Source organism: Candoia aspera, chromosome 17, assembly GCF_035149785.1.
Source record: "Candoia aspera isolate rCanAsp1 chromosome 17, rCanAsp1.hap2, whole genome shotgun sequence".
Lineage (NCBI taxonomy): Eukaryota > Metazoa > Chordata > Lepidosauria > Squamata > Boidae > Candoia > Candoia aspera.
Window position 1 is genome coordinate 11,412,978 of NC_086169.1, and position 22,695 is coordinate 11,435,672.

The 22,695-nt window shown below is 51.4% G+C and overlaps 1 protein-coding gene across 4 annotated transcripts in view; it reads left to right on the forward strand.

Moving 5' to 3' along the window:
• The window catches only part of MEF2D (myocyte enhancer factor 2D), a 98,487-nt gene that overhangs the window by 38,723 nt on the left and 37,069 nt on the right, over positions 1-22,695 (forward strand). For 3 of the 4 annotated variants that reach the window (XM_063316751.1, XM_063316753.1, XM_063316754.1), the window contains exon 2: positions 13,684-13,972. In XM_063316751.1, the coding sequence (XP_063172821.1) occupies positions 13,919-13,972 (54 nt within the window). In that variant the 5' untranslated portion in view covers positions 13,684-13,918. Of the gene's footprint in view, positions 1-13,617; positions 13,973-22,695 lie in introns of those variants that run through there. The other variant, XM_063316752.1, reaches the window with a different exon arrangement.

Here is a 22,695-nt window from a genome sequence, read left to right on the forward strand (position 1 = left end):
GGCCTGCGCAGCGTTTCTGCCCGAGGAGCGGCCTCCCCTCCAAGGCCGTGGTGCTGGGTGTGTTTGGAATGCTCTCGTGGCTCCAGAGAAGCCTGTTAGCACCTTTTGGACTTCCAAATTATATTAAAAGGCAGTTGCAGCTCACGGAATTAATGGAATTTAATGAATTAACTAACTAACTAACTAACTAACAGAAAGCCACTCAGGAAGTAAAGGCCCAGGTTTTAATTCAGGTGTTAGTGTTTACCTGGAGAGTTTGGCATCATTTGTAAGTATCTTACCAAGGGCTTCTTGGTCAACACTGTGGTTTTTTCTGTGAATCCATGCCAGGGCATCAGCCCCTTGCTGCGAGGTGCACGGAAGAGAGGGCAGAACTCGGGTGCTCATTGCCAGTAAGTGACGGAGGATCTCTCCGTGATCAGAAACCTCCAGGGACGTGTGATGGTTCCTCCCTAATGACATTGGTCAAGGTTGAGACAGAGGGCCACCTGCCTTGCAGCCAAGGACACCCACATCCGTCCCTGGGACTTTCCGGGACAAGGGAGCAGGCCAGGGAGAGGGTCCTTCTGGGCTGGACTCCTCAGAAAACAGCTCTAATTTGGAGCTGAGGAACCCTGGAACAGATGATGTTCAGCATGTCCAAGGGCTTAACAAGCTTAACAGGTTGATGCCTTTGGAGCGAGGAGCTGTTATTGGATTAGCACATTGGCCCTCAAGAAAGAAGCTTAACCCTTTCCTTAGCTCCAGCACCTTGATTTAAACACCCCCCACAGTTTCTCCTGTACAAGGACGGTGTCCCCCCTCCTTCCCCCCTTGTGGTAAGCTTGTGAGTTAGCCGGAAGGTGGCCACGTGCCTCCTTCGCAGCAGCCAGTCTGAGGTCAGCTGTTGAAGGATCCTGTTTGCCTTCCCCGCCGGCCCCGGGTGGCGGACAAGGAGGTTGGCCAGCGTTGGGTCTGGGAAGGGTGTGTATGGCTGCCCTGTGTTGTGCTGGCTGCCCTGAGTTTCTTGGAGAGGCGTTTGGTTTGTGCAGAATCTGTTCCTTCTGCAGTTCAGCTGCCCTGGTTCTATTTTCTGCCTGTTCGGCTGCTCTTCAGAGCCAGCAAGGAAGTCCGCAGTGGGCACCAGGGCCAGCCTCCAGCCCGTCTCTGCTCCGGAAAGGCCTGGAGGCCTGACAGTGGCGGAGGAGGTGTCTTGCTAGTGGGAGGGCCACCTGTTCCCCCCCCCCCCACAACAGCCCTCCTTAGTTCTCCCCCTCTCCTGCTGTTGACCGAACCAGGAATCCTCTTTATTTTGGCTTGGAGGCCGGTGGACTGCAGTGATGGGGGCTAGCTGGTCCCTAGACCGTGGGAGCCACCACCCTCCCTCAGGGTCAAGCTGCAGATTTGGTTAAATTTGTGGTGAGCAGCAGCTTCCCTCTCCCCCTGTGGTTCATTTTTGCACCCAGAGGGGTGAGTGGGGAAAGCAAGCCGCTGGCCACCGCCAGCCGCCACCCTCTGAGCAGTGCCAATAGCCAAGAGCAGTGGTGCCCAGGGGTGTCTGCCTCACGGCCACAGTTTGGCATGCCCTTCTGTGGCCTCTCCCCCCACTCAGGGCTTGGGGAGTGAGCTGCGCTCCCGCAGGCTGTTTCTGTAGGGAGGGCGGGGTCGTGTCCCAGAAGCTGGACTGACAGGCTGGATTGGGCTAAGCTGGGTTGTCTTGTGGGAGCCTTGCTGTCGCCCTGCGACATCATGCGAGCCATCGGTGGGTTCATCGGCTTGGTGGCCGTTCCCTTTGGTTACCGCGTGTTGGGCGTGTGATGTGAACTCAGCCCAGCCGTCACCCTTAACGCTGCTGCTTTTCCAGCTTGTCTTTCGGGTAAAAATCTCAAGGGCAGATGTTTATTTTATTTTTTAATTTTTCCCATCACACAGGAGTGTAGCATCTGTTGGCAGAGCAGAGGTGCCTTATAAGCGTGCCCAAAGAGGGCTCACAAGAACAATGAGGTCATCTCTCTTGACCTTGCAGCCTCTGGGTCTTGAGGTGTAGCTGCTGCACCAGCAACATTGGCCTCCACCTCAAAGTGGCAGCACGGGTAGGGCTGGCAGAGTGACGTTTTGTGCCAGGCGGTGCTTGAGGCTGATGGGTGAGGGGGTTGGAGAAGCTGGGGCTTCTGTAGGAAACTCTCCCTGTACAGCCGTGCCCCAGAGAGGCTTCCTGAGAGAACCAGCGTTCTAAGCCAGCTCTTGTGCGGCCGTGAAAGCTGTGGACCCGGGGGTGGATGATCGCAACATGACCCTCCCGTCTCTCCTTTCCCCTCTGCTGGCAGGCTCAGATTAACCCTTGCAAGAAGCCCGCCCGACCTTCACAGTAGGGAACAAGGGGAAGGTTCTCTGGGTTCCTTCAGGGGAGGCCCCAGGCCCTCTCCAGGGCTCAGCTGGAGACCCCTGTCCTCCTCCTGCTCTGCACATGCTGCCTTTTGCTTTTGTCCGTTGAGTGCCCAGACCACCAGCCCCCTTTTCCTGTTCCATTCCATTAATGAGCAGCCCTCTCCAAAGACTGTCCGCAAAAGCAGGTAGGGAGAAGTTATGTCCATGTGGTTCCTGGTGGATTTTTTGGCCTAGCACTCTAAGGGGCAGTGGGGGAAAGTTTGCTCCCCATTCCCCCCCCCCCCGCTTACCATGGTGAGGCAGGCATGGGTCAAAGCAGTTGGGTGGAGAGACTTGCTTTTTTGGAGGAGCTCATTCTCTGCCAACTGGGGTGGAGCCATTTTGTTCTTCTGGGTTGGCATCAACCAGGAGTTGGTATTGTATTGCTATTAGTATTAGTTTGATTGTTGCTGGGAGACTGACACATTTGCAATGTTGTGAAGTGGGTTTAATTGTAGACGGCTTATGGTTTGCGTCTGTTCTGACTAAGCAGGAACCACACTGAGACGAGGAATAGGTCTCTAGTGTTTTATTACTGCTATTGTAGACAGAAAATCCTACCAAACTGAAGGAGCATGAGAAAACCCAGACAGATAAACCCCAAAAGTCAAGGCGGGTCTGTTCTGGGTCTCTTTGAATGGCTGCTCAAAGCCTCTAAACTACGCATGCGTTTCCCCCCCTGGATAGGGGCCCCCTCCTGCTCACCATCCGTGTTCATGACATCTGTTGCTTATTTATTATTCCCATTATTTGTTCTCAGTGATGGGCCACATTGGAGAAAAGCAGCAAGAGAGCTAGAAGAGTTAAAAGAATGCTACTGTTAGGAGGAGAATGTGGCACTGCGGACATTGGACCCCAACTTCCTGCAAGGAAGTTAGAGGCACTTTCTGAACTGACTGGCTGGAGAACTTTGGCAACCGTATCTCTCATGGCCCTCCCCGTGGAAAGAAAGAAGGGATGCTGGGTCTGGTGATAACCAGCTGAAGAGCAGGAGGGAGGGCTCGGATTGGGACACCCCCTCCCCCTGAGGTTGCCCTCTTCTCGCAGAGTCCCTGGCCCTCCCTGCCAGGCAACCTGGAGTTCTGCTGGGCGGGTGCCCTCTTGCCTCTGCTTCCCCCTGCTTCCCCCGTCCCCTTTGCTGTGGGCTTACCTTCCTCCGCTCCAGCCATCCCCAGTCCCGCCCTGCTCCAGTTCCCTCCCTCCACTTTGCTTTCCCAGTCTCCTGGTCCCGAGATCCAGTTTGGCTCCGTCGTAATATCCGCAAGAGGGTGACCCGTAAAATCCACACACACACACACACACACACACCGGTGCTCCGGCGGCTCAGTTTCTGCTCCCTTCGCATCCCCTGCTGGGCCGGAGAGCCCATCCTGTCCCAGCGAGGAGCAAAGCAGCTTTTCATTTTCCCTCCTGTAATTTTTTAAACAAGCAGGAGGCCTCTCATCTGCCACTCTCCAGTGCCTCATTATCGGGGATCTCAATTTTTGCAGCGACTCGAGTGACAGCAAGATATCTCGCAGCCCCACCTTTGCACGGGGAAGTGGTGGCTGGTTATTCCTTGCCCTGCAGGGTGCTGCGAGGGGGTGGGGCGGGCCGCAGGTGCCACCGGTTCTTCTCTTCGTTTGGAGAGGAAGCTGCGTGCAGCACAGGCTGTTTGGAGGAGACTAAGTCACGCGTGCTGCTGCTGCTGCTGCTGCGATGCCTTGGACCGAGCACAGAAGACTCCTGGGAGAGGGAGGCTTTGCCCTGTGCTGACCTCCTTTCCTGCAAGCCCTGCCTAGGCTGGGTCTGAGCTCTGTTTGCTGACTTAAAGAAACGTGTGGATCATAGAATCTCGGACCCTAGAGTTGGATGGCCCGCCCTGGCACCTGGGTCCAGCTCCGCCCCCCTCCCACCAAGTGCAGGAAGCAGATGGGCGCTGCCGTGACCCTTCGCTGAGGGGCACTGCCTCACCCCTCTGGCTCGTGGGCTTCACTCTCAAACGGCTGGTAGACGTCAGAAGAGAAACTTCTGAAGTCTACCAGCAGTTTGAGAGTGAAGCCCATGAGCATTGAACCAGACTTCTCTTTCCACAACATGAATCCATCATTGCTGTGCTCTGGAATGATGGGCTTCGGGTGGACCTTGACCTCCTTTGCATGGTGTCCTTGGAGAGGGCTCAGCCATCTTTTCTCAAGGCTGAATGTGCAGCTCCCCCTCCAGCTTCTCTTTATGTGTCTTAGTTTCTGCTTCACAGACAGCTTCCTTGCTGTCGTCCTAGACTTTTCCAGAGGGTGCTAGCCTCCAGTTTTCTCTTACGCCCAGACCTGAAAAAAACTCCCTCTCTCTCTCCCCATAGCTCATACCGAAGAGTGTAAAACCCAGGCTTGGGCCTGCTAGCAACCACTGGATACCTCACCCTGGTTCGGTGGGCATTTTTAGAATAGCGTTTGAGCCAGCTGTACATCCATTAGCTTTGTGCCATCAAGCCCACACTTAACTCACTTGCTTATCCAAACAATATATTATGGCTACAGCATTCCTGTGTCTATTAAGAAAGTTATCCAATCAAAACATGAGATAAGGTTAGCCTGGTCTTGTCAAATGCATGGTTGTTTTCAAGGTGCTCTAGAACAGGGTTCCTCAACCTTGGCAACTCTAAGCTGTGCGGACTTCAACTCCCAGAATTCCCCAGCCAGCTTTGCTGGGATTGAATTCTGGGAGTTGAAGTCTGCACAGCTTAGAGTTGCCAAGGTTGAGGAACCCTGCTCTGGAACTTTCTGGGTTCCTGATTGCTCTGTAGTTTGCTGGATCCTCCAGCCTTCTGCATTCCAACTACAGGGTTCCTCAAAGATACAAGGTGTAAAGATTTGGTCAGCAGACTGCCTGTCCTGACCTAAGCAAAAAACCACGCTGAGACAAGAAATTAGTCTCTAGTGTTTATTAACTGCTCCAGTAGACAGAAAATCCTACCAAACTGAAGGAGCGTGGGAAACCCAGACAGACAAACCCTCAAACTCAAAGCGGTTCTCTTCTGAGTTCCTTTGAAGGACAGTTCAAAGCCTCTAAACTGCGCATGTGTTTTCCCCCCTGGATAGGGGCCCCCTCCTACTCACCATCTGTACTCATGACACTGCCCACGAGTTCCTTCAGTATCCTAGCATGGAATTTAGCTGGCCCTGGAGATGTAAGCTTGCTGAATGGAGTATGAAGAGATCTTCCCTGACCATGCTTGCACCCGTCTCAAGCTTCCATCCCGCCCTTTCCTCCCGCTTTTTCTTGGAGGCAGACCCAAGTAGGCGTTGAGTAGCTTTGACTCTGCGGTTGTCTCAAAATAGAGCTATTTGAAAAGGGCTGGGAAAGATTCAGGAAGGAGTAAGGAAGAGGATCAGGGGTCACTGTCTCTTCGTAAGAAGTCTAAAATGTTGGCATGAGGGTGAGTTATAGTGGTGTAAAAGCCGTCTTGTGACAAAGGTATACTTGTGCAATGAATCAGGTGAAAATTGTTTCCCTCCCTCCCCGCCTCTCTTCCCCTGTAGTCGGTGTGGGTTTGATGACTCGGTTCAAGGACAGGCCTTTTAGATTGTCTTCCCCACCTTTTTTGGTAAAATCAATGTTGATTTCTTCCAGAGCCATTTCACATCTAATTTAGAGCCAGAATTTGCAGTGTTGGAAATCAGTTTTCAGCGATGGAGCATTTGGGAACATAAAAACTGGCTAGGGGTTCCTCTTCTCCCCCAAAAAACAGGAGGCCAAAAGAAAGAAAGATCACGAGTGTCTCTTGAAAAGAGGGGAACTGTGAGGAATCGGCAAGGTCACATCTAGGGCCATAGCAGCCCTCTGGTCAGAGGTTTTGTCTGGCCTGGGAAGCAGAGAAAGAGGAGAGAGAGGACCGTCCCTCTGCTTTGCGAGTTGTCCATTAAGGATTGCCCTGGTCCCTCCCTGTGTTGGGCCCTGTGCTTGCTAATGCTGTAGAGTTGGCAGGGACCTTGGCACGTAGAGCTGTAGGTGGCACCTGGCTTTCTCTAGAGCGGTATTTCAAAACCTTGGCAACTTCAAGATGTGTGGACTTCAACTCCCAGAATTCTCCAGCAAGGCTTGGAAGGCTAGCTGGGGAATTCTGGGAGTTGAAGTCCACACATCTTGAAGTTGCCAAGGTTGAGAAACTCTGCTCTAGAGGATGCTCAAGTTGGGATCAGGGATATTTCTATCATTCATCTAGAGAGATGTAAATAAGAGGGTGAGAGAGTCAGAGATCTCCCTCTTCTAAATTCCTCTGGGGCCCAGATGGCGTCCACCCATCCATCCCTCTAGCAGGGGTGCTGCTTGCTGGTGGAATATGCCTGTTCATAGCAGGGTGACTTTGATGGGTGTTTGCAGGTCGTGGGGCTTGACCGGTAAGCCTGAAGGTTGTGCAACCAGTCGTCCCTTCAACCTGCAGATTAGAGGAAAAGGATTGCCCTGGATCATGGTAGCAACCCTGCCTGTGGGTGAGCCAGACTGGGATCGTGGATCACCATGTGTGGAACGTGTTCCTCATTTGAGATCTGGAGAACCACAGTACTGGGGCTTGGATGAAACTTTGTCTCCACGATCTGAGTTTAGATTGACTGGACAATCTTGCAGGATTGTTCACAATTGCACTGCAAGATATCAACACTTCTGTTCCCTTCCCTTTCCACACTTTTTGGACAGCTTTGCACCACAAGCTTAACCTGGTTAATACATTAACCTATTTCTGGATTCATACAGTCATAAGCTAAATGAACAGACTGGGCGAGAGCAACTCACAGCCATCCAACCTGACCAAGTATCCCTAATCCTTTTAGGACTTCCACTGACCTTCTTTCTCCCTCTCTTCGTCTTTCGATTGGGAGCAATTGGTTGGGAATTGGGCGTAAATTGCAAGGCAGGGAGCCAACAAGCACCTGCTTTTATGTAATTGCCACGCTGGCTAATTGCTGGGTAATTATTCTTGGGCAGAAGATTTTTGGGTGGGAGGTGGGGAGGGGTTGTGTCATGTTTGCACGGGATGGAGCTAGTCCTTCTCTGTTTCTCCATTTGCAGCGGAGGGGGGGCTGTTGGGGAGAATTGGAGCTGGCAGGGACTGCTGCTGTCACTAAGGAGACAGTCTGGTGCTCTCCAGATGTTCTGGATTTCGACTCCTGTCAGCTCCAACCAAGGATGGCTGCGGGCAGTGGGTAAAGGGAGTCACGGTCCCGGCTGAGCAAAGAGCGTGACGGGGCTTAATTTGGGAATTAGAACCTGGGCCTGATTTGGGTTCTGCCTTTGGGGGGGGTTTCCCGCATTTAAAAAAAAACATATTTATTTAAACTTTCAAAAAAACATTACAATTAACATTTCTTATGATGCTCTATGTCGTGTTTCCCAACCTTGGCCACTTTAAGATGTGTGGAGGAAACAGCGTAAAATGGACTATAATCCTGCTGATGCTCGAGGTGGGCAGGGGTTGTCTCTTTTTGTGGTTACTCTTCACTGGTTTTGGAGTTGTTAGGGCTGTGGGTCAAAATTAATCAGTTAAAAATATTTTCTTTTATCCTTTAATTGTTATATATCCATAATTAATCAGTTAAAATATTAATTTTTAACTGATTAATTATGGATATATAACAATTAAAGGATATATTCTTATAATTTTTTTTCTTATTGTGGACGGGGGAGTGCAGAGGGCAGGATTGGGCCCCTGAACATCACTGTCCCCCTTGCCCACAAATTGATTGGTTGGTTCCACACCACGTTTTGTGTTAAGAATCCGCAAATGGGATGTTCACATTCACAGCCGAACAAATAAAGCCTGGTGGGGCTTAACAGGATGGCCAGCTCTAAAACAGACACAAAATCCCCCACCTCCCCCAACCCATCTTTAGCTTAATGAGCTAAAGTAAATTCAAGTCAGTTGATTTCAGACTTAGTCCCTGTCTCTTTACGTTGAAAAGTGAGTTTTAAAAAAATACAAATGAATACAAGGTCCCTTTCTTGGCTCTTTCTGGTGCTAAGAATATATGCATGAAATATATTCCTGACTGGTCATTTTCTATCAGCTTTAAAGGCTTAAAACTAAGATGATTGGTAAATTATTATAATATAATATAATATATATAATATATATAATATAATATAATATAATATAATATAATATAATATAATATAATATATAATATAATCAATATTACCTGGTCCATAGGGTTTAACAAAATCCCATGAGAAGCTTGGGGAAGTTTAATTGCTATTGTAAATTTGTTTATTTTAATCCAGCAACAGAACTGAATGACCCTGGTGGGAGACTCTTACTTATTCATGGCAAAATAATACACAGTGCATGTTGGTGCTATTATTTCCCCAATGGTGTGTGCATTAAAGGCAACTTACAGTTTTGCAATGAAAGAGACAATTCCAAAATTACAGCGATGAGATACACAAAGACAGATTTGCAAAATTGTAAGTTGCCAAACACATTGGAATTGTCTGGATTTCTGCAACCAAGTTCTGGTTTATCCACTTGTATGAATTCAGATGTGCCTGCACTTTATGATTTGCATACCTTGGACTGATTTCCTTGCCTTTTGAGGTTCTGTGGCCCTCAAACCTATCTTTGCGTTGTTAAGGGATTTTTTTAAAAATGAGAATCAAGGCTATTGGGACTTGTGCCCCCAAATACATGATGCTCGGCTTGCTCGGGCAACTGAATCCTCCCAGGCCCAGAGAAGGTAGCGATGCAGCCGTTAACTCCGGGTTGACGAAGCCCGCCGGCCCTGCCGCTTTCCAGCCCGTTTGCTGCAAATGGCGGCCATTCCTGTCCTCTGTTTACCTAGCAAGCTTGCAGGGGGGGAAGGGTTTTGGAGAGGGGAAAAACCTCTAACTGCGTTGCATGGTGATAGTTGCCATGGAGACCATTCCCTCTGTATCCGGGCATCCTGGCTGCCTGATGTTCCTCCATTTGCCCTGTCTCTCCACAGATTCTAGAGAGACGCTGCAGGCTGGGATGGAGATGTGGCTCTCCCTGGCAGGTGGCAAAGGGGCCGTTCCCTGGTTGCAGGGGAAGCTGCCTGCCCTCTGTTGAAGCTGCAGGGCAGGAAACTGCACCCAAAGGCACTTGGAGTGGGCTTGATGGCCAGTGGGAGCGCAAGGAAAATATCCTTCCCAGTTGCTACCCACCCACCATCTGTCCACCTGCCCTCCTGGGCAGCTCCTTGCCAGCCTGGATCCCTCCTTGCAAAATAGGCTGTGCTTTCTACCTGCCTTCACAAGCAGCACCACACTCTTCCCCTCTGAAATGCCTGAGGATGCCTACCTGAGGATGCCTGCCCTCGTTTTTGGAAAGAGCTCCCTCCATCCCACTGCCTGCCTGCCCACCTGTCCTGGCCAATTTGTTTTCCTCTTCCATGGAAACGTTCCTCTAGCCGTACCCATTCCATAACGCCACTTGCCCTTCCATCCTGCAGACCTGCCCGCTCTGCTCCAGACCCACGGTGTGAGGGCCTCCTGCTTTTGCAGCCGAGCGAAGCCCCTGCTTCCACCCTTATTTTGGCCTGAGCTTCCTCACCTGGCAGCCCTGGTGCCCACTTCAGCAATAGGGAGCCAATGTAGCTGAATTACCTTATGAGGCTGGTGTGCACCAGGACCTCATACTTCAGCTGGCATGTGCTTAGCAAACAGACTTCACTGGTTTTCCCAGAACATGTGAAATTGTAGGCTCTCCAACCACATTCTGGTGTAGTCAGGCATTTTGTACGAATGAGGCATTGTGGGAGAATTGCATCTTTCTACAAGTAGTCCTCAACTTACAACCATTTGTTTAGTGACCATTCGAAGTTATGACAGCACTGGAAAAAGCGACTTGCGACTGGTCCTCACAACCGTTGCAGTGTCCCTGCAGTCATGTGATCAAAATTCAAGCGCTTGGCAATTGGCATGTATTTACGACGGTTGCAGCATCCTGGGGTCACGTGATCGCCATTTGCGACCTTCCCAGCCGGCTTCTGATAAGCAAAATCATCGGAGAACCGTGTGACTTAATGACCACCATAAAAAATGTTGTAAAACCAGGGGTGGTCACATGATGTTTCCCGTAACAATCGCTCCACTTAACGGCAAATTACAACGGTGCCAGAAAAAATGACTTACAACCGGTGCTCACACAACTGTTTGCAGAGTCCCCGCAGTAACGTGATCATGATTTGGGTGCTTGACATCCGGTTTGCATTTATGGCCATCGCAGCATCCCGTGGTCATGTGATCACCATTTTCACCCTCCCCGGCCAGTTTCTGGCAAGCAAAATCAATGGGGAACCATGTGGTTTGCTTAATGCCCGTGGTGGTTCACTTAATGACTGTGATGGACTTTAGTAATGCTGCTGGTTCTCAGCAAGGAGGGAGCACATTCCAAGGAGGGGAGCAAGACAAGAGAAAACAGAGTCCAGAGATGGAACGTGGGAAGACTAAGAGGTTCAGAACAGCCCCGCCCTACAGCCTTCCCAGGTTATTCCCCCTTAGGATAGGTACAGTTGCTTTAGTCTGGCAAGATTCTGTCTATACGGAGTGAGCAAATAAAGAACTGAAGTTTGGCTGGATTGATTCTTCATCGTTCTTGGACTGGCCCTGAAAATGACCACTGCAAAAAAGGTCATAAAATTGGCTTAATGACTGCTTTGCTTAGCAACCAGAATGGCGGTCTCAATTTTGGTTGTTAAGTGAGGACTACCTATAGCTACTAATGAACGTGTGGACCTTGCTCGGCATCAGCCACTTCTTGGGGTTTGCAGAAGGGCTGAGTTGAAGGGTAGGGTGGCATCTTGCTAGCTCCTCAAGTGCCACCTTTCAAGGTTGGCTGGGCACTGTGGAAGGTGGTACAGCTACTGCTGGGGGCTTTGGGTGCAACTGGCAGCTGTTCCCTTAGTTCTTGATTGTGCACAAACAGGAGTGGGTGTTTCATGAGGGCAGCAACCCCCCCCCCAATTAAAGAAGCTGGTTGCTGGGGGAGGGTCTGCTGTCTCCAGCCAGTGCAGAAACGGCCGCAGAGCCCCATGGCTGCCGGTGTCCCTCAGGCTCCTCCAGGCAACACCCCAGTGCTCCTAAGATGTCGTCTTCCACTTTCTGCTGGGGAGGGCCACCTTCCTGCTGCCAGATCACCTTGCTGGCTCGGAGATGGAGGCTCCGTTGCAAGTTCACATCTCTTGCAAATGGCTGGCAGCTGCCTCGGCCAGGAGGAAGGCCCTGCCTGGCCAAGCTCTGGGTGGCAGCCTCCTTCCAGCTGCCTTGTCTGGCTCACCCCTCAGGCTGCCAGCGATTCCCCAGAGAGCCTGGGCACAAAAGCACCTCTCGGCATCTGCTGCACGAAGGCCCTGCCGGAGGGGTCAGGTGCGGCACAGGTGGTCTGCGGCTTGACGGGGACTTCACACGCACCGCAGCCCCCAGCCAGGTGCAGCAAGGAAACTCCCCTGCTGGTTTACTCCAGCCGCTGTTTGGGGGAGGCGGGGGCCCTCTCTGGGTGGGGCTCGTCTCCCAGGACAGTTTGCCTTCCATAGACCTCAGATGGGCTGTGCAAGGCACCGCTTGACTGTCCCACACTTGCTGGGGGTGGGCAGACAGTTTTTCTGAATTCGGGGCAAGGAGGAGATGGGGGGAGGTTGGCCCAACGAGGCAGGGTGCTTTGGGGCCGGCACTCTCTTTGGCTGGGAGACAAGCGCAACTCATAGCTAGTGAATTTGGATGCTTGTGGGGGGCTACCAGAGGTCCCATCTCGGCTGCCGGGACCAGTAATGGCACGGAAGGAAAGAATGGAGAGCCAAGTGCGCTGGCTTTTTAGGAAGGGTGGTGGAACAGCAAATTGCCAGGTATGGTTGGGGTGGGGGTCCTTCTGGAACCCTCTGGTGTTCAGGGTGCAAGGCACCGGGCCCCTGCGGGCAAGGGTCTGCTGGTGCAGGGACCCCCATGCAGAGGGGAAGGAAGAGGCTTGGGCTTGGGGGCAGCAGGGGATTTGACCTATGCCCTCCCGGGCCCAAAGGGTGCTGCAGCACCACACCTCTCGTTCTTTCAGAACGCCAAGTGCAGATGTGGGAAATGGCTGTTTTTAAAGAATGACAAACCACGAATTGATTGTTGGTTGTGGCTCTTTTGTGCCTGCGCAGGCCAGGTGTGTACAGTCTGCATTTCCTGTTGTGCTGTTCTGGGGTTTAAAAGTGTTTTGAGTGGAAACTTTTCTTCCACTTCCCACTCCTCCTTCCTGGGGAGGAGAAAAGGGATGGGGGTCCCCAGTCAGTTGCATCGCTGGCTGTCCCCGGTGTCAGAGGCCTCCTCTGTCCTCCCTAGAATCATAGAGTTGGAAGGGACTCAAGAGGTCATCAAGTCCAACCCCCTGCACACAGGATTCACTACACTATCCCCAATAGACGACTATCCAGCCTCTGTCTGAAAACTCCATGTGGTAACCTAGTCCTGATTTGATCCTTTTTTGGGGGGCACGCATCTTTCTGCATTTCTGAACATGGTGTGTTGCCCTAAGCTGACCTTGGCTGACCTCAAAAAAATTGAGCAGGGTTTAGAACTGGGATGGGAGAAAGTCCCAGACGGAGAAGTCAAAAAAAAGTCCTGGAAGAAAACCAGGTTGAGCCTGCCTTGATGGAGACTGCGTTTTTGCCAAGTGAGAGACCTTGAGGAGCTGTGGGACTCTTCCTGGCCCAGCCTGGTCTCCAAGGTGCCCTTCCTCATCACTTGGATGGGGAGGCACCCAGTGGTTTTCTGCAGAGGGCAGGTGGGGAGGAGGGCAATTTGTGGTGGGGTGGGAGGTTGCCTTGCAGCCCCCTGTACGAAAATAATAGTCTGTGCACTCGGGGTCACGGCAGAGGGGCTGGATTTTCCAGACAGGCTTGAAAGTGGATTTGTTTAGGCAGGCAGTGCCACTTTTGCTGTCAATTTCACAGAGCAGGGTCCTTGAGAAGGGGAAGTCAGAATGAAATTGTCACATTTCTAGGGAGAGTCAATGAAAAGCAGCATCCGAGCGAGCATTGGGAAAGCCTGTTGAGAAGTAGCAATAGAAAGCTGTTGGGGCATGTTAGCCCCAGGACTGTCATGGGGAAGAAGCGGTGAAGTGTGCCCACACTGTTTTCCCCAGGGGGGTGTGGATCCCCGGCTCGTTTTAAAGGAATTAAAAGGGGAAAGAGATCCGGGTCACGGACCTTCGTGGTCCCTGCTGGTTGGGCCCTATGGACCATCCCGAACCCAGCGATATTCTGGAAGCCATGCTTTTAACTCCTTCTCCCCTCCTCTTTTTTCTTGCAGGGTTCCTTCCTTCCTTCTTTCTTTCTTTTTTTACAACTCCCCTGTCTGGATTTATACCAAGTGGAATATCATGAACTGAAGAAATTTACCCTTCTGTTTTTGCCTTCTTAATTTTTTTCTACTTTTTTTTAAAGAAAGAAGTTTTTTTGGATGATAACACTTTGAAAAACAAAAGTTTTTCTTTTTTAATTTTTTTGAAATTAAAAAAGATTGAGTCACCCCATATCGTGAGAAGATGGGGAGGAAAAAGATCCAGATCCAGAGGATTACGGATGAAAGGAACCGGCAGGTCAGTTGCATGAAGTGGGTTTATTTGTAGAGCCGACAAATGTCTGTGTCTTTAATTGATCTTAACTGATTAATGGAGGCCTCTGCCCTTTGGCTGAAGCCTCCACTTTACTGGGGGTGCAGCAAGGGGATGAAAGCCAGGCAGAGCCTTGGTCTGGTGGGCTTGTGGTGGCCTGAAGTGCACAGAGGACCAGCTGGGTGGGAATGTGTCTGCATTTAGGGATCACAAGGCTCTATGACTTGAAGGGTTAGACCTCTTGAAGACCCACCCAGACTCATTTCCAGGGGTCCTGGATACAGGTAGTCCTCACTTAACAACTGTTAATTTAACGACAGTCCGAAGTTACAACGGCCTCTGAAAAAATGCTTTATGACCTGTAATCACACTTATGTCCTTTGCAAAATGTCACACCACCCCCGCAGTCACATGGTTGCAATTTGGGCACTTGGCAGCTAGCTCACATTTACGACTAGTTGCAGTGTCCTGCAGTCACGTGATCGCGATTTGCGACCTTTTTTGCCAGTTTCGAGCAAAAAGTGTCTATTGGGGAAGCTGGATTCGCTTAATGACCGTTGTAAAAATGATCTTAAAATTGGGTCCAGTCATGTGGTGACTCACTTAACGACTGCACCACAAACCCATTTTCTGGTCCCTACTGTGGTCGTTAAGTGAGGACTATTTGTACTTTCCTGCTAATTCTAGATCCGATGGCTGCTTTCCAGCTGTCCTTTTTCCAGCTGGTGACTTGTGCATTTCGGCCCTCTGAGTCCCTGGCTATTGTCGTGTTCTCATTTGGCTGCTCGTGCAGTTTAGCGGTTGGACCTCAGCCAGGAAGAACTTTCTCGGCGAGGCAGTCTGGCTTCTGCTGATGCTTGGAAACCATGAAGCGCTCAGCTCAGAGGTGGTCTGCGATGCAGCTTTTCTTCCCACAGATCGATGCAGGCAAACAGCTTGGGTGTGCTAAAGTGGCCTTTGGAATTGCATGGGCAAGGTGAAGCTTTCTCTTCTGCTCTGCCAGGTTGCTGGACCACGGAGTAGGGCGATGCTCAGGGGTATGGACTGCGAAGCCATTCCTGCTCTGCTCATCTAGCTTGGAAACAGATCTTCAGGGCTTCATCTTCTTTCTCAGAGTTCCTGGGGATGGATCCTCCATCCATCCATCCATCCATCCATCCAAATGTAGGATAAAGGCCAGAGATCAAGGAACCAGTTTCCATTTGCTTCACTTGAGACTGCTTTCTGTCATGACTGATACAGTCTGGGCTCACTGTTCTTCCAGCTTCATGTCCTACTTTACTGGGAACCCTCCTAATGCTGGATTAGATCTACTGAAACCAATAGTTAAATGAGCATTTCCTGAAGTCTTCTGGAATCTCTGGGTGGGGAAGGTGATAGGGTGGTTAGGTAACCATGTTTCTGCCTTGAGGTAAATGAGTAGACCCTAGGCTTGCAGTTGTGGGGTTTTCAAGGATTCACGGATCGTCCCGGGGTGGGGAGAGGGATTAATCCTGCCCTGGCATTAGAGGAGAAACAGATGCCAAGTTGACCTGAGAAGCAAATGCGACTGCTTCCAAGCCAGTGCTGACTCTCCTCCATGAGATCCAGATCACACCCTTGGTCTCCCGTGGAGCTGAAACAACTCAGAGAGTGACTGGAGTGGAAATGGCGAAGTGCAGCGGAGGGCTTGTTATGAGGCCACTTCGCAGCAGTGACGTTGGCAAAGGATATTTCTCTGCCTCCATTACATCTTTGCGGTGGCTCTGCTTGTAAACCTTAAACTCAGGTGAATCAGCCACAGTTCCTGTGTTTTTGCATAACATGCTATGGCCATACAAGCCATAGTCCACGGTCCAGTTCATGTGAAGGAAAAGTTGGCTTCCCACAACCTGCTGAACCACAAGTCACAAGTTACCCAACCCTCAGTTGACCTTAGTCCAGCTTGTTGTATGAACCCAGACAATGCTATCTAGTAGACCTATTCCAGACAGTAGAGATTATTTGAGAGGGTGGCCCCCCCCCCATGGACTTGGGTTAAAATTTTAGGGTACTTTTTGATGCATTATGAGCTTATTCCTGAATGATTTTAGGCATGATCTGTTTGGCCCAATCTGGGGATGGAAGCAGCCTTGGCTGCCCTGTAGAGCGGTTGTTCTCAGGAGAGAAATGGGGAGCGACCGGTCTGAACTTCTGTGGTTTTCAGTACTATCCACCGCGGTGCCCTTCTGGACGGACTGCCTCTCTCGACACGTGGTCTGGCAGCGCTTCCACTCCAACTTGGAGGAATTTGCAGGAAGTGATTATTGCTTTATTTTTTGGAAATGGCATCACAAGGCATCTTAGGGATCTCTTTGAAGTCTTCTTAAAAAAAAACTTTGTGATGTTATTTATGGATGTAGGTAGGAATGTCATAAATATTCACATGTTGCCCAGCTTTCCCTTTTCTTTTTAGTTAATGTCAAAGAGTTGGTATTTGGGGCTTCATGGCAGAAAGAAAGGGGGACATGAGAGAGTTAATATAGAATTGTATGTGGTGCAGAAAGTGGATGGAGAAGGATTTTCTCCTGTTCTTGCCGTGACAGACATAGAAATTGGAATTTCTTTTGAAAACCTAATGCACGGACAGGTAAGGATAGGGTTCCTCTGCTCGGCGTGGATTTAAGCAGTGAAGCTCACCTGCCTCGGGTGTGTGTCTGATGCAGACGACGGGCTACGGAGGCTTGGGCCTAGTCCACCCTCCGGGCTTTTCTGACTTCTGAATCAGGGTCTGAGGCAGCCCCTGGACTGGAGGAGCACCCATAAGCTGAAGCTCAACCCAAAATGGGTCTAGCCTGTTCAGAGATGAGGAATGCAGTTATGGGGAGATGTGACTTCAGGGCATCTTAGCAGAGAGGGATCAGCGACCAATCTGAAAGACCCTTTGGAAAATTAGCTTGGTCCCATAGCGTGCTGCAGTTTATTAAGTACAAGCCGATCTGGCTGAATAACACACAGACACACACGCAGTTTTCTGAGTTGACTTCTGGGCGTTGGTGCTGCTCTTTAAATGGCCACCCTCCGTGCTTGCCCGGATCTTCTGGAGACCCAGTGCAACACGGTGAGTGAGGGACTTCCATGGGAGGCTGAGCTCTGTCGCGCAGTCGGCAGGATCTGCCCTCTCCTAGAGGGCCAGGGTGCCCACCAGGCGGACATGTGGACATCTAGCAAAGGGGGTTGAATAATTTTGATTACAACTGTAGCTGCTAGTTGAAAGGGCAGGGGCAGGGGCTTGGGATGGGAGACCACCAGGAGAGCCCTTGGGAAGAAAAGACAAACGCTGGTATTCAATCAGCCGCACCACTCAGTCTGTTCCCTGGCGGTGGAGAGAGAGCGGGCACCTCCTCCCCCTGTGGGCTTCTGGGAAGAAAGCGGAGAAAAAGATGCCCCTGAGTCAGAGGGACTGCACCTGCACGTGGCCTGTGCTCCCCTCCCAGAGCGTAATTCATGGAAAGAGATGCTCAGGCACTGCAAACCACGGATGGGTCGAGGAGCGGCTGCAGCCCGCGGCTCTTTCGTGTTAGATGGCTGCAGCTATTAATCGGTTTTACGCCATTACAAATCTTCTAAATAAACTTAATAATAAGGGGCTCCAGTTAATCAGCCGGCTGTACATGTACAAATATACATATATATTTATTTTTTTGAAATGTAAGTGAACTCTCCTTCAGGTTAAGCCTGACTTCTGGTGATCTTGTGGACCCGTTTGGGGTGTTTCCTGGGCAGCAGAACAGAAACGCTGACTTTTTCTGCGAGCGCTTTCACTTTCCTGATGGCTTCCTTTCCAAATACTGACTTGAAAATCTGTGGGGATGTGCTCGGGATGAGGTACCATCCCTTTATTCTTGGTGACATTTTTCCTCAGATGACAGTATTTCTGTAATGTAAGTATGAAGCGTTAAAAAAGGACTGTCATTTTTAGAAGGAAGGCTGCATTCATGTGCAAATGTATGCGATTGAATCCGTCAATCAAAACCCTCGTGACTGACTGACTAAACTTTCTTGATAATATTTCTCAGCGTTCTGCAGTGATTTAGAGTAGGAGGGTGCAGAATATTTTGCATTTGAGCTGTTTTGTGTCCAAGTGCCAAATTCAGCCTTGAAAGGCCCCGTTTCGAGTGTGAAATATCTGCTTTTACTGTGGAATAGGATGTTTTAACAATTTTGGGGTTGTTTTGAGTACGTGTACTTCCAGAATTATTGAAACGGGGAGTTTTGAGTTCAGGATGGTTGTGGTTTTATATTAACTTTACATGTTCCTCCGTTTCTTATAGCCACAATGATGCCCACTACCCCTGACTTCTCTAGATGGCCTATTTTCAGACTGTGCAAAGGGCACAATCTGTTGAGGGTGTACTTGGAAATGAAGGGGTGTGATCTGTGTGTGTGTGTGTGTGTGAGTGTGTGTGTGTATAAATGTAAAGGTAGTCCTCACTTAACAACCACAATTGGTTGCTAAGCAAAGCAGTCATTAAGCAAATCTGACTTGATTTTATGACCTTTTTTTGCAGTGGTTGTTAAGCAAATCACCGTGGGTGTTAAGGAAACCGTGTGGTCATTAAGTGAATCACGTGGTTCCCCATTGTTTTTGCTTGCCAGAAGCTGGCTGGGAAGGTCAAAAATGGCAATCACGTGACCATAGGATGCTGTGATGGTCATAAATGCAAACCTGTTGCCAAGTGCCCAAATCATGATCATGTGACCGCAGGGATGCTGGGGCGGTCAGAAGTGTAAGGACTGGTCATAAGTCGTTTTTTTCAGCACCATCCTAAGTCCGAACCATTACTAAATGAATGGCTGTTAAGCGAGGACTACCTGTAAAAAGTAGAGTGCTGCAGGAAGCCTGGGGCACCAAAGAGGTGTCTGTGAGCAGACTGATGCCTCTGGGTGCCCCAGGGAGGACCCTGGCTTTACAGTACCTGTTCTGATGGGACAAGGGTGCAAATTCTTGTCCCGCAGATGGGAGGCCGAGCCTGAGAGAGGCTGAGCATCTCCCGGCAGAGACAAGATTCGGGCCCCGTGGCTCAAGTCTTGTGCTCTTGCTACAGAGATCTTTTCAACGGGGCCAGCGATTTCCGTGGTTCCTGTTCCATATTGAAAGAAGGGGATCTGCAAGGCAGGTGGGGAGGGGAGAAGAGAGAAGAGTTGAAAACATCCCAGTTATTCAAAGACTGAATCTTTTCTTTTTTTTAAAGCAGGGAAAACTTTTGTTGGGGCTGAATAATATTTTGCTCCATGGGAAGGGAGTCCTTGGTAGCAGGAACAAGGTTCAGGCCTCTGTGTTTGTGTGTGTGTGTGCGCGTGTGCATGTGCGCGTGCCATGGCAGTTGCTGCTCAGTGAATGCTGTCCTTGGTTTGCAGAGGTGTTGTTGGGGGACAGGAGCATTTGGGATTTCTTACCATGATCAGACTGGCAAGAGCTGGGGTAATGAAGGAGTGGTGTGGGTGTGTGATTGTGGGCGAAGGGGGGCTGTTAGCCCAGGGCTGGGACATGAATGCAGGACAGAAGCATCCCTCATAGGTGGCCCGTCAGCCGAGAAGAGATTGGATGGACCCACTGACTGTGGGAGGGTTCAGGGCAGGTGACAACATCCGGGTGGAGATGGCTGTGGGGAGACATGGCAGGAGTGTGGGGTGCTCTAGGAGACAGGCTGCTCTAGGAGAATGTGGCCTCGGTGACTCGTGTGGGTCCCATGCTCCGGCATCCCAGACTCTCCCTGTTTGCCCAGTCGTTGGATCTTCGGTGGGCCTGGTCCCCAGCTGTTGCTCTTAACGGCAGGTTAGCCTGAAATGAGGCCAGCTTCGTTCAGGATTGATGAGAGTGGCAGCCGAGCGTGTGCCCCTGAGCGCTGGCTGGGCACCGAGGTGTGTGTGTGTGTGTCCCTCGGAAATGTGCCCAGCCAGGTTTCAGGTGCAGCATCAGTCTCAGTCTTCGGGCAGTGCGGGAGAGGGGCTTTGCTCAGCCAAGAGATGCTGGTGGCTTGGGGGGGTGGGGCTGTTCTGCAGATAACTGGATGTGAGACCCTCTTCATGAAATTGGGATCAGATGGGTTGGCTGCCACTGGACTTGCCTCCTACTGCATAGCTGCTTCCCTACCTGAGCTGCGGGATGCCACGGCTGGGTTGGTAGTGGAGCAATGGCTCAGCTTACGATCTTTGTGGGTTTCAACCTGCCTTCCTTGGGGACAGAATATTACTTGGCTTGGGAGTTCATGGATTTGATCCAGGCATCAAAGGCCCTAAAGCCCACGGGTGGGGGGGGGAGTTTCACATCCCAAATCTGGCTTTTATTTGGGGGCAGAGGCCCTATCTGGAATTGGGAGGTGTTACTATCAGTCCCTTGTCATAGACAGATGCTTCCTTTCTCTGTGGCTGCCCCCTCTGCTGCAGGTAGGAAGGTCCTCTTCGATAGGTCCACCCCAAATGTCTGCTGGACCCTGTAGGATTTCAGAAGGGGCTTGGGGCTGTCCTTGAGGTCCTGGTGCGAAGCCCAGCCGAGCCCTTAGCAGCTGCTTGGAATGAGTGAGAGACAGGGCCTTGGATCGCATTGCACCTGTCTGGATTCGTGCTGCTTACTGATCCTAGAGAGCCCCCTCGTTTTGGGAGTTGCTCCAGGACTTGAAATACCAGGAAAGACATCTAGAGTGCTGCTGGCAGAAGGTGAGGGGCAAATCTGACCAAGCACGGCTAAGAGCTTTCGTTAAAGATTACTTTATGCCAATAAGAACGGCAAAATATGTTTATCTGCTCTTATGGTACCTTTGGGCTGCTGGCCAGCAGCCTTATTTAAGGTGACCTGGTTGCTCCAGGGTAGGGAGGGACTGGGAAGCACCCGCAAGGCCACTGGGATCCGCTCTGAGCTGGATTATCCAGACCCTTTCTGATGATCCGTGGCGGGGGCGGTCTGTCCGTCCTGGCCCTCGTGACCCTCTCGGAGGTCTTGAGTGCTGCCGGCCACAGTATCCTGGACTGGCTCAGGGGACCAGGACTGGGAGCGGGAGGCACGGCGTGGCAGTGGCTCCTCCCTTCCCCAGGGCTGGTTCCCGTGGGGCGGGGGGGAGGCCCCTGCCTGCAGCATGCCTCAGAGCTCCGCTCTTTCTCTCCTTCTGTTTAACATCGCAGGGTTTGGTGTCATCAGCGTGCAGGGTTGCGCGTCTCTGCCCTGGCCAAGCAGGTGATGCCCCCCTGGTGCTTTCCCCGTGTCTGGGGGACGTGGGGAGGAGCAGGTTTGGTCTCGATCCCAGCAAGACTACGTGGCTGTGGGTCTCAGACCCCTCAGGATCCTGATCTGGAGAACTTCCATCCTTGGTTTGGGGGGGGGGGTTGCTCTCCCCACACAGCTGAGAGTCCAGGAGGATTTGGGGGTCCTCCTGGACTCTCAGCTCCTGCTTGAAGAGCAGGGGGTGGCCTTTGCACAGCTGCATCTTGTGCCCCAGTTGCACCTGTGCCTGGTTCAGGAGGCGTTGCTCACAATCACTCATGCCTTGATCACCTCCAGGTTGGATTTCCGCAAACAAGGCTACCCTTGAAGGCCTTCCAGGTGCTGCAGCTGGCCCGGAATGCAGCCTTACAGGTAGCGATGTGTGCTCCATGGTCTGCCCATGGAACACTTCTGCTCCGTGAGCTGCACTGGCTCCTGGGAGTCTTCTGGGTGGAAATTCAAGGTGCTGGTCATCACCTGTAAAGCTCTGGAGGCCCGGGGAGGGGTGATTTGCAGGACTGCCTCTCTCTCGCCGTTCTGTCCATTCCCCTCGCACAGGGTGGCACGTCCCAGATCTCCTCTGAGGCTTTGTCACGTCACGGGACCCTAGGAGGTGTCTCCTCCGTTGGTGCCCCTTCCCCATGAGAAGAAGCCCACTCCAAGATTGGGACAGCTCTGGCTCTCTTGGCTTTCCATAGAGCTGGGCAGACCCGGCCTCCCTTCCGTGCGCTGGATCAGGTGGATAACCGAGCCCATCCTGTGGGGAGTGGGAGTGTTCATTATTCCCAGCCTCAGCTATGTGGGCGTGTTAGGGGTGGATTGTGGTTTGATAATTGAGTTTCATGTTATTTTTCTGTTCAGTTTGGGTTGCCTTTTGTTTGTTGTTTTACTGAGATTCACCACCCAGAGGAATATATTAGATCCAGTCGAGCAGCCTTATTAAATAAATACATCTTTGCACTGTTTCTGGGAGCTGCGAAAAGCACGGAAAATACTTGGCAGGCTGGGGCGTTCTTCGGAGCCCTGACTGAGCCCAGGTTCCATCGTCCTCCATGGAAACGGGTGGCCTGCCCTGGCTGGGGCCAAGCCAGCCTCATTCCCCTCTTCCTTTGGCTGTTTTGGTACCGATAGAGCAGACAGTCTGTGGCTCGCCAGCCGTGAGAGTCGGGTTTCAGGAGCGCAGCTGCTCCCGTGCAGGTGGCTGGCCCTTCTCGGGCACAGAAGATGCCCGCAGGTTGCGGTCCTGGTGGATCTCCCTGCTCCCCATAGGGTAGACGGGGAACATCCCCCTTCACCTACTCAGTGCAACTGCAGAGTAACTGCCCAGGTCGGAGGGGGGCGTTGCTAGCCGGACGTGTGGGGAGGGCAGCTGCTGGGGATTACTGAGTGGACAGCCTGGCTTTAGCAGTTATCTTAGGTCCCGTCTTGGCAAGATTACTGCCTAATCCTCTCTCTACCCAGAGATTCAACTGTGGGCATTGCATCGTGG